The 13,517-nt window shown below is 37.2% G+C and overlaps 1 protein-coding gene across 1 annotated transcript in view; it reads right to left on the bottom strand.

The window, feature by feature from the left end:
• LOC124167923 (helicase SKI2W) overlaps nt 1–13,517 on the bottom strand; it is a 31,449-nt gene that overhangs the window by 11,555 nt on the left and 6,377 nt on the right. Inside the window, exons 7-11 of the mRNA XM_046545986.1 lie at nt 12,920–13,151; nt 11,239–11,492; nt 9,174–9,609; nt 6,433–6,543; nt 4,180–4,411 (exon numbers count right to left, since the gene is read on the bottom strand). Of these exons, the coding sequence (XP_046401942.1) occupies nt 4,180–4,411; nt 6,433–6,543; nt 9,174–9,609; nt 11,239–11,492; nt 12,920–13,151 (1,265 nt within the window). The remainder of the gene's footprint in view (nt 1–4,179; nt 4,412–6,432; nt 6,544–9,173; nt 9,610–11,238; nt 11,493–12,919; nt 13,152–13,517) is intronic.

The following is a 13,517-nucleotide window of genomic DNA, read 5'->3' as shown; positions in this document are numbered from 1 at the left end:
CTGCTATTGATAATGAGTAATTGCTCCTTCACTTTCGCCAAAATATCGCATCATATTCTCGTCAAAAGATAATTTATGACAAATTGCATCAAACCGTAGAAATATTTGGTTGACCTCGCTAATTATGGACGTAACTTAGAAAACTTATCCCCCTGGTCCAAACTTCTGTAACCAGTCAGGCGTAAGAACATTTTAGGTTCAACAAAACGCTTCCGGGACATCGTTTGACGCACATTAGGAACGCGTCCTTACTCCAGTAATATTTTTTGCTAAGGTGTAATAACCACTAAACATCAGAACGGAAGAAATACCACGCTATTGGAATATTTTCGGAGAACTTCACGCACTATGACCACTGGCGATAGTGAACAACTTAGGCTGCAAATGTGAGTTCAGGTTATTTGGAGAGAACGATTGTTCAACAGACAACCACAGATATAGTAAAAGCAGATGGAACGGAACATCGCCCCTTCTATATACCGTAATACCCAGAAAGCCCTTTACCTGAGTCAATATACCAAGAAATATTTTTCTTGGAATCCCTGCGCATTCATAGTCACTCATAGTTCTCAAAAATTTCTTTTGAAATGACCTGCACCCTCATTTGGAGCCTTACCAGCTCATTATCGTCAGCGGCCAGTGGGCATGAATTTCTCAGAAAATACTGCGATAAAGTGATCCCTCTTATCTCTCCATTCATTTTGCTCACTCGCCAACCCCCGCTGTGCACGGAGACCCATTGGTGCCGGGATATCCCCGCCCAGCCTAACTATGCTTTTTACCCTCCCACTACCTTCCCTTTGAGTGGTATTCTATAAACAACAACACCACGTAAATACGAATTTACACTCTATTTGCTAACCCTCACATACTCACTTGCTTTTTGCATACTTGTCAGCTGTGGTAAGCAGATCGTTCTTACCTTAGGATGCCAGTATATCTTGAAATTGCAGACGCCTACAGAAATCATTATATTTTCTAGACAACTCTATAGCAAAGTTTTTATGCATCCTTTGTTTAGGTCACAGTAAGCTTCCACTATAGCACAAGTAAACGCTGATTAAATCTTGCTCGATACATGAAATTAAAAATATCAAACAGTCACAACTCGGTGAAAACTCACCACCTGCCAAACATCCCAGTAAGGACCCTTCAACACTTATGTAGGTGTATATTTAGGACTAAAATACTGTACAATTGCCTAAAACTAAAGTTTCACCATAAAAAGGTAACATATTCTTGATAAGCTTTTCATTTTTCAGCTCAAAAAGAAACGCTCTACACGACTACCGCCGCAGCGCGCCGTTTCCCTAGATTACCGGGGTCCTCCCAATGTTGCGTGAACGCAACACTTGCTTTATTCTTAAATAATTTGAAAACCATTTAGTCAAATTCACCCAATTTGTTGCAATGGCCTAGAATACAAATGCATCATTGTATTTGCAGAGAGATATAATCATCAAATGCCTCAGATTTAACATAATATGAAAACTTAGAAGATAATCTAAAATAAAGACATACATATAAATGAAAAGGCCATTGTAAAAACAAAAGTTATTAAATTTCTTCCGTGAAAAAATTCATAACATTTTAAAAAGCATTGAACTACCTATGTTCAAAATATTAACTACTTATCAATAACAAATACGGAGAAAAAAAATCGCAAAGTTTGCGTTGCGTACACGCAACGTTGGGATGAAATGGGTTAAGGTAGTTTACACCGATTTGTTGCACAGGGTACATTACATTGATTACATACATAATTGGTTTTAAGCCCACATATTACTGATGAGAGTTGATTAGTGTCCACATTTTTATGTTAAAGTTTTAATTGTTTTATTATTAAAATAAACCTATTCCAAAGAGCAGAATCATGGCTAATAACAAATTTCCATTTTTTATCTTCCCGATTTCTTGTCAGAAAATTGTATAATTTCCCTGACATCATTTCAATGGAAATGCAGTAATACAGAGAGATTCAATAGAAAAATGCAGTGAGGTATACTATGAAGTAAAGCCAAGCAGTAGCAGTACCTAGCAGAAATAAAGTCAGCACTGAGTCAGCCTTACCCCATCCACCCAGTAAAGATGGCAGCAAAACACCTCCCTCGCCACTTGAAAAAAGCAATGTTTTGTGCACAAAATCATGATTTTCATTATTTTTCCATGTCTAAGGATTTTTCCCTGGTCATAACCTAACTTCCCTCACATTTCCATGACTTTTAGTCCTAAATTTTATTTCCCTGAATCCCCTGACTGTTATGAAACTTATGGATGAGATATAACAAATCAATTACAGCATAATTTTTTGGAGTTCATCCTCTAGGGCCTTACCCATTTTCAGAATCCAGAAAAGAGCCATTCGGCTTATGACTTTTTCCAAACATAATGCCCCCTGCCGTCCCCTGTTCAAGAAACTGGACATATTACCACTGCCATGTGTATATATTTTTCATTTACTTGTGTATACAAAGAGAAATTTATCCCATTATGTTAATAACAGTGATGTTCACCATCATTCTACCAGAAAAATTGATCAGCTGCATGTTTCATATGTGCGCATCAAGAATACTGGTGCTGGTCCAAACTGTATAGGCCTTCAATTCTATAATAAATTGCCAGTTGAACTTAAGGCACCATTAAGTGTAACTACTTTTAAGACCAACCTCCTAAAATATCTGAAACTAAAAATGTATTATTCTATAGATGAATTTTTAAACAAAGTTTGACATATCTTGCATCATTGTATATTTGTATTTATTGTATATACAGTGGAACTTGGTTAGTATGTTCCTCCTTAGTACGTTTTCCTCCTTAGTACGGCGATTTCTCTCGGTCCCGGTACCACCCGAACAAAATACAGGTAAAAGTATTTGGTTAGTACGTTTGAAAAAAATGCGCTTTCCTGGTTAGTACGCTCAATTCCTTGCGGCGACACAACCCGCAATTCGTTCTCTAGTATCTTCTCAAAGGTCGCAAACCTCTGAATTCAAGATTTAATTTATTATTATTAATTAACATTCTTCCATTCATTCCACATCTCTTTCTTCGACCGTAATTTATCCAAAGGCATTTCTGAATTCTTGTGACGTGCTGAATAATAAAATGCGGCCATTTTTCGGGAATGTCTGACTATGAAAAACTACAGCCAATAAGAAGCCCCAATTTTCCCCACCCCGAGCTCCTCACCTTCTGTTGCCTTTGGAGCGCTTGGGAGTGCCCACTGCTGCGCATAAAGTTCGTGAGTGGGCAATTGTTGCTAATGCACGAGTTATCATGATGAAGATATGAGTCTTAACGGTCTTAGACAATTCCCACATTATCTAAAGCAGTACTGCTCCATAAACTCGACGTCGTGCGTATTTACTTGACTACTGTTGCGGGAGCAGACGATTCTCTGGATCTCCACGCGAAGCTTAGCTTACTGATCTCGGAACGAAACCAGACGACATAAGACAAATTTTGAAAGTAAATTTCAACTGTTTAATATAAAATTTTCTTGTAATTACGTCGTAATCTAATAATCTTGCGTGTCATCAGTCGATATATCGATCAATTTTACAATCGATATGATATTCCAGAAGCGAATGCCTACGGCTGTTGCCGTAATTTTAAAGTCAATATAATTTTGCCCAATTTTTATGATGCTTAAAGAACCAGTTGACTTACTCCGGGTTGTTTTTATATTATCCGAGTACGCTGTGAGAAAGAAAAATGACTTGTCTTCGCTTGTCTGGGCTTCACTCGTCCTCGTTCTGTAAATACATATAGGATAAATCACGGGAGATAGACGCCGTAATCATGGAGTCGTTTTCGGGAAAACTATGAAAAATTGCGATTTTTATTCACATGGTATTGTTTTTCAATGTAGCGCCCATTTTCTTTATTTTAAAGGTGAAAAGAGTTCAGGAAGGCGATCCTACGAGAACTACCGATAGTAATTGTAATTATGACGTCTTTTCCACAGAGTGCAATAACCCCGACTGCTATTATTTACTTTCCTCGTTAGTACGTTTTCCTGGTTAGTACGTTCATTTTTCGTGGTCCCTTCAGAAACGTACTAAACAGGTTCTACTGTATATTCTTTAACCTGACGTGTCCTATATCAGTGTAACCCTTGTACTACTAGATCTCTGGACAAATAAAACATTATTATTATTATTATTAATGCCATATTACCCATCATCATGGACTTGAGAGTTTCAAGGTCAGGAACGCCCTTCTTGGTCATTATTATGACTGTTCCTGTGGGATCAAGCTCTCTCCGACCAGCTCTGCCAGCCATTTGTATGTACTCAGCCGGCAAGAGAGGCCTCGTTTGCAGACCATCAAATTTTGTGTGAGACTCAAACACCACAGTACGGGCAGGCATGTTCACTCCCATGGCAAATGTTTCAGTGGCAAACAAAACCTGCAATATGGATAAATGTAAGAAATAATGTTAAAATCAGTCAATAAAGCGTATACCAGGAGAAAACCAATAGAAAATGTAGGTGATTAGTCGGTAAGGGACATTTTTCTCCTCAGAAAGCAGTAAGATTATAGTAAACTTATTGTTACTGATTATATTGATATGAAATGAAGGAAATGTTTTACTGAATCATCTCACTCATTTTTTCTTCCGAGCTCCACATTTTTCAGGAATGGTAAGCCTTTTTCAAAGATAACGACCAAACTATTTAGAGGATAAACTCTTAACCCCTTAACTGGGGAGAGCGACTATAGTCGCAAGCGGACTCCGCTCCCCATGTGGGGAGCGCGACTATAGTCGCGCGTGATTTTGCGTCGCAATGTCATGCGGAGAAGGCGTGAATATTCATTCTTTATGCATCATTGCATGTTTTTTGCTTTGTCAGAGGTTCTATACCAATATATTTGAAGTATATTGCCATTTTTGTACAATAGCTTTACTATAAATTTTTTTTCGAAAACGGCATCTCCGAAAATCGGTGGATTTGCTCCCCACCAGGTGAAAGATAAGGAAATTTCTGCCCCCAACCAAGGGGTTAATAATAACATAACAGCATATGATACCAACTTCCCATCAATTTGGTTATGGTCACCGAGTCCAATTATGCAAAATGATATAATTTTACTACGAATAGGATGTATCATGAAGGCATTTCAGTGAAATAAACTTTCAAAATATTGTTTACTACATATTAAGGCACTTCAATAGACAACACAAGACAGTTTATAAACAATAAAAAAAACATTAAAATTTGCAAAGTGAACTCAGTAATATATTTTATCATGAAGGAAGCACCGAAACTTTAAAGCATGATTTTTCAACTGAAACAAGCCCAGACACGCAAGTGGTGAACTTTCAGAGAGCCACAAGCAAGTGCATATAAAATGCAAAATTTCCGAGGAGGAAAGATTCTTACCAAGACCTAGAATAGGGTGGTTTCCTATTATTTTTTTATCGCCTAAATCGAAAGATTATTACTCCTGGAGTACGTATTTCGCGTTTTTAGATTTTTAAATGACGATATCTATTTTTTGCGGTTAAATGAAAAGTGAAAAATTTCAAGCGCGCAAAAACGCGACGCGTAAGTAGGAAAGTCCGTGCGACGCATTTCTGGTTCCCCCTCTCTCCTTGTGAAGTGACCTTGATCGAGACTCTGAGCGCTGATAGGACGCAGGGTGCTAGCGGATAGCTGAGTACCTTGCTGAATGGTAGCGCTTGGCTTAAAAAAGGTTTATTAATACCTTATCAAACGAAGAAAACTTTCCGACCTTAGCCAGTTTTAATAGGTGATTATTAAGACATGTTTCCCTGAGCTCTGTGCCTCATGCATGCATTGGTAACCTCAGACGATGTATAACTCCTATCCTCTCGTGTAGAAACTAGGTCCCTGTGACGTCACGCGGAGTGGAATCGCATGGGCGCCAATCTGGCATTTTTCAAATGAGGATAAAATTTGACCCTTGCCATTCGTCTAAACCTGTATTTCAAAAACCAAATAATTTGTGTATTATGAATACACTAATGGTGGGTAACGAATCGCAATCAATGACTTTCGTTTTCTTTGATGAAGGAAACTACCCTATTGACCATGGATCATTTAAGTTTACTCTGAAATTCTATAATTCACCCAAATGCTTTAATTAATGGAATCAAAGGTAAAATTGTAATTTGAAATTGACAATAAATTTAATGGAACAATGTTGCTTATATAAAACTCTGATCAGCATTAATCAATTTTTCTTTGATAAATAATAAAATATGCACATTCAATAACTTTAGTAAATAAATATCTACTGCTAATACTCCATGAATATTTACAGTTAACTCTATAAAAAAATGAGATCACAGCTTGGGACAGGGACACAGGGACTTGAATGAGAGTGAGAACTGATAACATGAAAAATTACTTTTTGGTAGAAAAAGAAATTTACGCAAGGTATACAGAAAAAAACTTAATGTACCTTCACTTTCCTTTCTTGGAACATGATTTCAACAATTTCCTTAAGGATAGGAAGAATCCCACTGTGATGTATCCCAATTCCTTTCTCTAATAGCTCTTGCATTTTCATGACCTGAAAAGAATATGCACATGAACAAAATTATACAATGTGTTAAAAAACAATAATTATCTCCATTCAACCATTCCCATTGAAGAAGATCCTTTGCAGCATTAGTGGAGGCATTCATTCTATGCAATTGGCAATAGAGACAGATGCTGACACTATTTCAAAATAACAATGACAACAATTGCAGTAAAAAATGGGCTACCGTGCCAAAAGCATTCTAAAGCATCATATAATAAAACTGACAGGTGATTTTCCAATAGTCATTTAGCAATAACATTGTTTTCAATAGAGTTAACATATTCTACAGGTATATAAAACTTATTCGACCACCTGTAGATCAACCACCTCTTATGTATTCAAATTGGTTGTATCAATAAACTTCTTGTGGAAAAATAGCCACCAGCTTTATTAATATGTTTAACTCCTCCCAGATAAAGCCAGAAAATTCTCTCTATATAGCAACATTTATTATATTTAAAGGTTAATTCAGCTGCAGCTAATCAGCAAAAAATTATGTTAAGGCTTTAGACCCAGAACCACAAACACTGACATCCTAATTTTTCTGCGACTTTTCTCTGCCATCATGTGGCAAAAATCCCAGTTATGCTGGCCTCATTCTGGGTGATGTCACCTACCTTCAACTGGCTTAGTAACTCAATGGTTAACTGAGGAATGTAGTGAAATAAGTCTACACTTGAGGGAAGCAGATATATCAACCCAAACTTACACAAATACTTGAAGAGTAAGGATGGGTTGGTTCCTTTTTGTTCATTAGTTCAGAAAATGGCTCAGATTCCTGGCATCAGCTCTTGGTTACGGTTCACCATCAATTTATTCAAAACTAGTGCATAATTTTCATTGATTAATATTAAAAAGATCTTAACGATTTTAGTAAAGTTATGATGAAAATTGCGGAAATTAATATGGATAGTCATCTCAATAGTGCCTGAATCCTTAGTATCTCTCAATTTGAGGAAAGTAAAAAATATGCCAAAGGAAAGTTAACTGGGCTAGCTTAATTGGGTTATCACTAAAGATGCGTCGAATAGCAGATTTCTTGAACACCAATATCGAATTCAAATATTAAATCATAGCTCTAATATTCGAATATCTCAAATTTCGAATATTAGAATAGCGCAAAGCATATTAAATGTTATTCTTCTATTTCACTTGATGAATGTATAAGTAAAATGATACACATCAAATACATTTTAAAAATCAACTTTTTTACTATGAATAAAGTTCCCACATTGATAGTTGTTGCTTTACATCAGCTACTTTTTGGTTGCACTTTTCCTAAGGTATCTGTTTTTGTTGGGTAACATTGTTTAGACAGACTTATCATCTCAAGAGTCAATTGATTTTTCATCATTTCAACTTTATTTGAATCTTGGAATACACTTGATTTTGAATCGTGGATCAAGAATTGTGGCAAAAGTGAATAATTGTTCTTTTGCCAGAAATTCATACTGACTTTTAATTGGAAAACAGCAAATCATTGACGAAACCTTGTAGATGACCATGCAAAAACTTTTTAGTTTTTAGGAAATTAATAATGCTATTCACAGGGGGGGAAATTTAAGACACTGTGATTGCAGTTCCACTAGCAAGAAATGTTGCTCTTTCAAAAATATCCAGAACATCAATAAATTGCTTGATAGCATCCAACTGTGGTGGAATTAGGTCTACATTAAAACTAAGGCTAGAGGCAGCAAATGTCATTGCTAGCTTCTTTTTCAGAAGACTTCTCATCATTTGCAAAAGGGAGTTCCATCTTGTGGATTCATCCTGGATGAGCTTAGAATGAAAAGTGGTGAAAATAATTTTTTGAATGTTGGTGTATTGATGGTATGCATTAAGCCTGGGGCACACATATGTGGTCGTTGATGTCCCCGACGAGACTCCCCCATTTTTTTTACCACTATGTATTTTAATAAAATTTTGATCCTTATCCGACACTGATGCATCATTGAGGAGCCGTCATTTGCCATAAAGAAAGAAAACTGTCGTCAGGGGAAGCCCGCATTCTTGTAGTCTTCGAATCCATGATGATCTTTCCAATGAGTGGAACGGTTCACGAGCAGTAGCAGAATGGGTGACAGAAGGTACCCCACAAGTCGATTTCTTTCCCACCACTTTCAATTTTTTTGAGGGGTTTCAAGGGGGAAACCGGGTATTTTTTTGGATTTTTTCCCCAATCATTTTCAGTTCCCCACATCAAATATATTCATAATTAATTAATATCTATTCACCACTCTTATCCACTAATTTGATGTAGTTTGTCAACTTGCATGCACTAAACAACTAGAGCCCTCTACGTTGTTTCCGAGTCAACTACCAATGAGGTGCGTACGACAGTGCATGCCTCAAAATTCAAAGTATGTATTTGAGGTGTTCTAGATTGTACTTATAGCAAAATTATTTGAGATCTCAAATATCAAATACTTTCTAGCACTCGAGGTATTCGAGGATACTATTAGCATATCTCTAGTTAGCACAATTTCTTTTCGGCTTTGGCTCTGGTTGCATTTCTCAGCTCAAGAACTGATGGAACCAAAACCTGAAGGATCTAACTGACCAATTTCTACAAAACAGTGAGTACATTCCCCAGCCTAAGTCTGAGGCTATTTACATACCTGGGGCAATTTCCTATCGGGCTCTTTTAGCAGTCGCAGGGAGTGCTTGAAAAAGCGATGAACCCTGCTCCTCTCTGACTCAGTGTTCAGATTCTGTGACGCAAGTGCCTCTGCATACTGATCACACATCTTCCTTGACAGCGTGAATATAACCACCGGCAGCTTATCCTTCTTCCGGAGGAAATCCAGCAGGGCCACCCACAAAGTCTTCTCCTGCTTCATTGCTGCTGCGGGGTCCATCTTGTAATGGGGCACGTTGCTCTTGTGAGTCCTCGCTGGGGGCCCACCCCTACCACCACCCCCACCTCCTCTTCCTCCTCCTCTGCCTCCCCCTCCACCACCCCCTCTGCCACCCCCTCGACCACCAAAGTCTTTCCCCTGAGGATTTGCCTGAGGAGACTTCTCTGATTTCAAAGACTCCACAGCATTGTGATACCTGAAAAAGAGGTATGGTCCACAGTAAATAATCGGGTGGTTCCTACGGACTATAATCTCAAATTGTTTAAATAATTTGGAAAATAGAGTTGATGAAAAAAATCTTCCTCATGCGGCACTCTCTTGTAAGTTCAAAATAAGGAAATACGAAAGTTGCCATCCACTTTTTATAAGCTGGTGTCATCATTAGATTTCTGGTTCATTAACTCATTCCGGTAGAACCTTTCATCCCAGAAAGGTATGGACACAGTATGTATCATAAGAGTGTAAACAGCAATGAACCAGAGGCCCATGCACTAGGTTGTGAAGCAGCTGAGAAGCTGTGAGTTGGAAAATATGAAAATACTGGTGTCTCTATTTTTTAAACTCTCATCACAATCAGCAACGCTGTAAAAAAATTGGTGAACAACACCAGCAGTGCAGCCATAATATAGATCCCTTTGGACACAATTCAATACATCTAGTGTTATCTTCATATCCTGAAGTAACATAAAATACATACATACATTGAAAATGGTCATGCAATTAACACTAGAACCGCGGACGGGACTTTTTTGTCCCATCGCCCTTTGCAAATGTTTGCCATTCATGTACTACTGGTTTTATCCCTTTGAAATTTACTGACTTTAACTCATTTTTTATGCTCTTTCGAATGGTCATATCAAAAATATTGTTCGATGCTTGGCTCGCGAGAAAAACGACGATTTATTAAGAACCGCGGGGTGGGACTTTTTTGTCCCATATGGGGAAAACATACAATTTCAGTTTTTTGTACACTTATTTTGTATTTAGCATAATAACAGTTTATTACAAAGGGGATCGATGCACAGATACCGGTATTCTGCCAGTTAGAAGCGCAGAAGGGAATAATCTGTGCACTGCACCGGCCGCCTACTCATGCAGCGCCGGCCGCGTCACCTCTGCCCGGCACGTCTGCAGGTCTGAGCTTGCAACCAACAAGTCAAAATAAGTTTACTGTATTCCTAGTTATACTTAATAAAACGTTTTAAACATTACCTTAACTCGTGTTTTGTTCACACAAACCACAAAAAAACAGTCAATTATACTTAAACATAACAGGATCAACGTATTTTGTCAATGGGACAAAAAAGTCCCATGCCGCGGTTTTGGTAGGGTTGGAAAATTCAGCGGTTCTAGTGTTAAATAGGTAATCCATGGAAAATGGCCAAGAGCCTATAATTTCTTAATAGGTTAGAATTCTATCAGAATAACATTGAAACAACTCTCAAGTCAATGGCATTCATAGCTCTAAGCTACCACAGATATGTACTCCTGCAGATGAGCTATCACTCATACTGCAGATAATTAACTTAAATGATCGGAATTGAACGATTTTGAGTCTTTAGTCAAAGGCTGCTGGCAAACATCAATTTATTTTACAAGCTAAAATAATTCATTTATCGAGGCCATTACTGAATTTTTCATTAAATAAAAGAATAAACATAAAATATTAATGTAATACACTACACAGACTTGGCCCAAATTCCCAAGTCCAAATTGTACAGATAAAAGACTGCATGTTAAAACCAAAAAAGTGGCATACATTCGCTTTACTATTTGCATTCGACACTAAGGTGATATAAATTCACTTGATAAAAAGAGTACTTACCCTTCAGACAAGAATTTTCCACCGGAATCTAAAATTAGGAAACAGTTCTCCTTTGTAGAACCACCGGTTCCAGTATAAAGATAATGTTCTAAAGGCACTGGACGCTTCAATGTACTAATCACATACACTTTCCTTCCTACAGTCTGCCCAACCCACTGAGCAAACTCCAATGTGTTTGGCACTGTTGCACTGAGCATGACAATAGTCACATTTTCTTGAAGCTGAATCAACACCTCCTCCCACACATGACCCCGCTGCAAACACAAGCAATGATATTAAAATCTGAAGAACAACTACAGCGATCTGTTACCCTTACAATACTATAAAAAGAAATTTTATTTTTAAAATTTAATTTAATAAAATTGTACACAAGAGAGCCAATTTAAAGTGCACTTATAAATTAATTATAAATTAGTAATATTATTAAATAAATTAATAGGTAATTATAATTTTGAAGCAAACAAAAAACCAAACAAAAAAACCAATTACCGTGGCCATAATCTCAGTATTTATCCAGTTATATAATCAATTATGCATAAAATATGATTATGCCAAGAGAGTAAAATTTTTAATTCACCAAGAAAACGGATCACACCTGTACAAATTTTGAATAGATTATTTATTCTTAATAAATTCATTAGAATAAAGAGTGAATGTTTAAGAGCTGATCACTGGATTCCTCATTTCACCGAGAGGCTCTTTCATGGATTGAAGCTACTTCTAATCCACAACTCACAGGAAAGAAGAAGAGCTTTCCCAGAAAATTATGCTTATGCTGTAGTCTCAGGTTTTCTGTGGATTAGGATTTTGGCTATTGTTGACCATTCAAGGCTACCTTGTATCATTAGCCCACATGATGATGGCAGAGAAATTCAGAGGCTTAAGGCAAGGAATCTGCAGCACAGACCAAAATCCTGGCTCTGATGAACACCAGAGAGGATTTCATGACCATTGCCTTGCTCTCTCAGTGATTCAACACGAAGGTTGATTAGGTTAGGTAAGGGAAGAGCTAACCCTGGACTTGGCCACAGGCAGGTGAACTTTTTGCATTCAAGGAGGGGGGACAATTCCTTTCCCTGGATTACCTCGCACCTCGAGAATTTTGATTTGGGATGTCCAAAGGATCTGGGATTTGAACCCAGGGAATATGAATATGAATGAACCCTTGATCAGCATCAAAGTGCTCAAAAAAATTTTAATATGATTTATAGGCCTGAGATAAACAGAGGGTTAGCGGCTGGACCTTGCAGTCTCAGGTGTGTATGACAGGGAGAGAATTCTAAGATTAAATTCCAAGATGGGATAAAGACCAATTCAGCCTCGGTGGCAGTAGGGTTCATTATCCAAGCCAAATCTTAAATACAAGCTTATCAATTAGGATGGTTGGAATGTTTATTTTTGAGATTATTTCAGACAAGATATTTTCTTAATATGCCATCAGATGCTGAATGTAAATGAAATGGGCACATTCCCTAAATTAGAGCAAAATGCAAGAATAATCAGACTAAGGTTAGCAAAATCTAAGTTTTACAGCTTTACAATCTCTAAGTAAACATTATTTATTTTTAAAGAGAGGCCTCTTGGCTGGAGCAGGTTGTAAGAAGCAGTAAAGATGGCCTACATATAAATTCTACCCGGAACACCACTTTGCAATATTCTCTCTCAGGACTTCGTAACTCACCTCAGAATCGTTAATATAATGAACTTCATCAAAAATAACAAATTCCAAATCCCTGAGAGTATCACTTCCACGATACAGCATTGAACGAAGAATCTCTGTAGTCATAATAAGGCATGAAGCTGTTTGGTTTATTTGAATGTCACCAGTAATGAGGCCAACATCCTGAAATGTTGTTTTGAAGTCACGATACTTCTGATTGGAGAGAGCCTTAATTGGAGATGTGTACACAACTCTGGAAACAGAAGAGGCATGATTAATATTGATATTAATTAAAGAAATATAAAGGAAAAACCAAAAACACATAGCACATTTGCCAATTAAATTATACTGAAGATGTTGAACAGACACATATTAAAGAAGCCTAATGAATCAGCTCATTGAAGGGATGCATTTGAAGGCTTTTGTGCACTGAAGTCTTTTTTAGAACTATCTATGCACATAAATAACTACAACAGAAACTTATAGGCAAATGAGGAAGCCGGGGATTTCAACAAAGGTTGGTAAAAAGTTTATGCAAAAAGCAATTCTAAGGTTTCTTCAAAAAGCAATTATTTGAATTTGATCTATGGAAAATGCAATTATTTTTTAATTATCCACC

This window comes from Ischnura elegans, chromosome 11 (genome assembly GCF_921293095.1).
Source record: "Ischnura elegans chromosome 11, ioIscEleg1.1, whole genome shotgun sequence".
Taxonomy (NCBI): domain Eukaryota; kingdom Metazoa; phylum Arthropoda; class Insecta; order Odonata; family Coenagrionidae; genus Ischnura; species Ischnura elegans.
The sequence above is the reverse complement of the archived record's forward strand: the minus strand, read 5'-3'. Positions and strand labels throughout refer to the sequence as shown.